Source organism: Malania oleifera, chromosome 6, assembly GCF_029873635.1.
Source record: "Malania oleifera isolate guangnan ecotype guangnan chromosome 6, ASM2987363v1, whole genome shotgun sequence".
NCBI classification, from domain to species: domain Eukaryota; kingdom Viridiplantae; phylum Streptophyta; class Magnoliopsida; order Santalales; family Ximeniaceae; genus Malania; species Malania oleifera.
Window position 1 is genome coordinate 590,225 of NC_080422.1, and position 4,776 is coordinate 595,000.

Genomic DNA, 4,776 nt, shown 5'->3' on the forward strand with positions numbered 1-4,776 from the left:
TGCTGCGTGTCGGCGGCTGGAGAAGGGTCGGAAGGCGGGTCGGGTCGTGTTCGCGGGGACGGAGTCGGGTTTCTGGGCGCGGGTCGCTGAGCCGGGTCTCGAATCAGGTGGCCGGGTCGGATCAATGGTAGGGTCGGATCTCACCAACCGGGTGAGGAAGACGCGTGCAGGGCACGTGGGGCGCCTGTCGCCGGCTGCCAGAGTCTTTGTCAGCGCATGCAGCGCGTGGGGAAGGCGCTGATTACGCTAGGAGCGCGTGCAGCGTCTCCCGGAGTCCATTTGAGACGCGGTTTTAATCATTGGAATCGTATTAACTCCAATTTCACAATGGTAGGCTTAATTTCGGATTTTGAGCAACTTCAAATCTGGGAGAAAATTGAATTTTTGCTCTGTTCGTCTCTGTTTGGCGGATTTCGACGTTCGTAGACGCCGAACAATTTCGCGGGCCTCTTGTGTAGATTGATTCACTCATTTACTTTAGTTGTTGGGCATGGTAGACAAATGGTGCACGTTGTGTAGTGATTTTCAGAAACAGTGGGAAGGGAAAGGAGATTTTCAGAATATATGTTACCTTTGGCATCAAGCTCATCTTTCCTTCCTTAAGCCTATCCACATCCCACGAACGAGACTTACTCGATATTCTCCATCTAGCTAGCTTGACCCACGTTTCAAGCATTACAGTCGTCGTCTACGTATAAATATATTCCAATATTCCTTGGTTTCTATGCGGCCTAAAGGTAAATCAATTTTTTTTTTTCTTTGGCCAATGAATTTAGATTCGTGGACGGGAAAGCGTTTAATTATGAATTAAGTGGAATAATAATAATAACAGTATCACATAGAGAATATATGAGTGCACAGAAACTTAACTTTGGAATATATGTTTATATATATTGGAGGGATTAGAAGTGAAGGAATTGAAGCGATGGATGCTTCCTTCAGCTGGTGGCAACTAGCTAGCTAGCTAGGAATATTTTCTGGAGCTGGGCGTGCGTGATTTAACAATTTTTAAGTTTTTGTGTTGTCAATTTTCTTGTCTAATGTGTATATAAATAGAAGGATAATTAATGGACAATATATTGTATTGCATACCACTGCTTGCTGCCTGTTTTATAGATCGATAATTCGATATCGAAAAGAATAGCGAAAGCAACAACATATATTATAAGTTAACCTGATCATCAACATGCCTAAAGCTCGACCGCTCTCCTTGCAGGTTTGCTTCTGTTCTATATGTTAATTAATTACCAGTTAACTAGTTAATTAAATTCATCCTATGCTCTGCAGTTTTGGTAATCTCGATGCGTGGATCAATCTATCATGCATCTGTCATTGCTTTATTAATTAATAATTGAATTCCAGTTTACCTCTTAAAAATTAATTAATTAATTAATTATTATAGAGAAATTAAAACCGGTTATTTTCCTCGTTTGCTAATTAATTAAATATGTTTTTTCTTTGAAAAATTTATTAATTGAATGTGGTTTTTATTTGTTTATATATTCGCGCCTTTCATAGATGCATGCAAGTTAAGCAAACACAAAGTAACGTTTATACATGACAAATTAAGATGGTTTTAGTTAATTAAGTAATTTATTTATTTATTAATTGTTAGTGAAAGTATATATATATATATATATATATGCAGAAATTAAGTACTAGCTAGCTAGTCATGATCCACCTTTTAAAAAAAAAAAAAAAAAGAATAAAAGAGTTCAGTTTAATTAATTAGTTTACATCACAGATTTTAGTTTTTAGAGTACTCTTGATTTACATGCGAAAGCAAAGCTAACCTAATTCGGTCATGTTTTTACGTACGTGTTTGTTTAATTAATTTGCAGACGGTGGAACTCAAAGTGAGGATGTGCTGCACAGGCTGCGAAAGAGTTGTGAGAGACGCCATTTTCAAGCTTAGAGGTATTAATTAATTGATTACACACACACACACACATATATATATATATATATATGTATGTATGTATATACTAAAGTGGTAATTAATAATTGATGCATGTTGCACAGGGGTTGACTCGGTGGAGGTGGAGCTGGAGATGGAGAAGGTGACAGTGGTGGGGTACGTGGATCGGAATAAGGTGTTGAAGGCGGTGAGGAGAAGCGGGAAGAGGGCGGAGTTCTGGCCCTACCCCGACCCACCTCTATACTTCACCACCCCAACCAATTACTTTAAGGACTTCACCCAAGACTACAAACAAAGCTACAACTATTGGCGCCATGGCTACAACCTCCCCGACCGCCACGGCACCCTTCCTCCCTCCCACCGCGGTGACGACCATGTCAGCAATCTCTTCAACGACGATAACGTCAATGCTGCATGCTCTCTTATGTGACAAAATATTAAGTACCCGGAATGTATATACCAAATCTAATTAACGTGATTTCATTATGTGTAAAAAAATTACCTATTTAGTCCTTAAAAAATATACATGACCAAAATTTATGTCTTTTAGGTGTATACAAGTACTCAATCTACCTAACAATTTCTCGGGCCTCTTGTGTAGATTGATTCACTTATATACTTTATCCTATCCTCCTATAAGACTTTGGCTCTGCTGCTGTGAGTGAGAGCTGCTGGACTGTAATGGATTGAACACAGGGGAGAGAAGAAGAGAATGTAGAACAGAGGAAAGAATAAAAATGGAAAGAATTCTCTTGTATTTCTTCTGTATTGGATCAGTATATATAGAGTACAAAATGGAATAAAAAATGGATGCTAACAACAGGAATAATATACGGTTATTCCTAACAATCTCCCTGTAACAGAATGGAGGAGGAAATAAAACAAAAAAAAAAATCTAAGCAGTTATGGTTATGAACGGCTGCCTGCAGCCTGTTTAACTTTCTTCATTCTTCAACAGCCCCCCACAAGATGGAGAGTAGATGTCTTCTACTCCCATCTTGGATAAACATGAATAAAAAGCTTGTGAGCCTAAGCTCTTTGTGAGAATATCTGCCACTTGCAACCTGCTTTCCACATGCTTTGTTGAAATGCAACCCTCTTGAATCTTGTCTATAATTAAATGACAATCTATTTCTATATGTTTTGTCCTTTCATGGAATATGGGATTGCTGGCAATGTGTATAACTGATTTGTTGTCACAGTACAAGGAAGCAGCCTGTGAATGAGCAATTTGTAGATCGTTAAGTAAATACCTCAGCTAAGTCAATTCCCAGCTCACATTTGCCATTGCCTGGTACTCTGTCTCTGCAGAAGACCTAGAGACCACACTTTGTTTCTTTGATTTCCAAGACACCAAGGATTTCCCAAGGAACACGCAGTAGCCTATCATAGATCTTCTAGTGTCTGGACAAGCCCCCTAATCTGAATCACTAAAGCCTCTAAGATGGATTTCTGAGTCCACTGGATAGAACAAACCCTGCCCTAATGACCTTTTGATGAATCACAGTACCTTGTGGGCTGCTTGCAGGTGTGGCACTCTTGGATTCTTCATGAATTGGCTTAGCATTTGGAATGAGTAAGTTAATTCAGGTCTGGTTATGGTTAGATACAATAATCTACCGATCAATCTTCTATAAAGAGCAGACTCAGGAAGCAATTCTCCTTCTTCTTTGGACATTCTCACATTTTGATTCAAGGGAATCTTTGTTGGAGTGGAGCCAATGGTACCCAAGTCCCTTAAAATATCCAAAGCATATTTGCGTTGACATAAATGAATCCCCCTTGCTGTCCTTGCCACTTCAATACCCAGAAAATACTTAAGCTTACCAAGGTCTTTGATTTTAAATTGGTCATCAAGAGATCTTTTCAATTGATCAATTTCATCCATATTATTTCCAGCAACTATTACATCATCCACATATACTAGAATAGCTGTGAAAGAGCCCTCAGTTACCTTTGTGAACAAGCTGTAATCTACCTTGGACTAGATATATCCTTGGAGAATGACGAAATGTGAGAGTTTTGAGTACCATTGACGTGAGGCTTGTTTGAGACCATACAAACTTTTGTTTAATTTGCATACTTTTCTCCCACTTTCATTAGGATACCCCGGGGGCAACTCCATGTACACCTCCTCCTCTAAATCCCCATGCAAGAAGGCATTATTGACATCAAATTGCTGTAAGAACCACCCTTTTACTACTGCAATGGCTAACAAGGTTCTCACAGTAACCATTTTTGCCATGGGAGAAAGGGTTTTATGATAGTCCAATCCCTTCTGCTGTGTGTACCCTTTAGCAACAAGCCTGGCCTTGTATCTTTCTATGCTACCATCAGCAAGAAATTTGATTTTGTAAACCCATTTACAACCTATTAGTTCTTTGTCAGGAGGTAAATCCATAATAACCCAAGTGTCATTGAGTTCAAGGGTAGCAATTTCAGCCTTCATGGCCTCAACCCACTTGGGTGATGTACTTGCTTCTAGGTAAGTTGTAGGTTCAGTGTGTGAGGTTATGGAGGTCATGAAAGTCTTGTGAGGTGTAGACAAATTATCATAAGATATGGTGGCACTTAAAGGAGAAGGCTTACCTGATAAGATCTGGTCTTTCTGCTTGTCCAAGTCCTGAGATGAAAGAAGGAAGGTTGACTGCTGACATATGAAATCCTGCAAATGAGTAGGAGCTCTTCTTATTCTGGTTGATTTTCTAGGTAAGTGTGTATGGGTGTTGTCATGAGCTTCTGTTTCTGGTCTGGAGTTATTTTGGGAACTGATCTGTTCATTGCTTTGTGAATCAAATAATGCAGTAGACATTGGCTCTACTTCTGAATTGGTATTGGGGCTGACAGTGTCTATGGAG

General features: G+C 39.5%; 1 protein-coding gene across 1 annotated transcript; it reads left to right on the top strand.

Moving 5' to 3' along the window:
- Positions 1–913: 913 nt before the first annotated feature.
- LOC131158800 (heavy metal-associated isoprenylated plant protein 30) lies at positions 914–2,675 on the top strand. Its single transcript, XM_058113677.1, has 3 exons — positions 914–1,216; positions 1,842–1,917; positions 2,023–2,675. Exons 1-3 carry the CDS (start codon positions 1,187–1,189, stop codon positions 2,346–2,348), a joined length of 432 nt encoding a protein of 143 aa, XP_057969660.1. The 5' UTR covers positions 914–1,186; the 3' UTR covers positions 2,349–2,675.
- Positions 2,676–4,776: the final 2,101 nt, after the last annotated feature.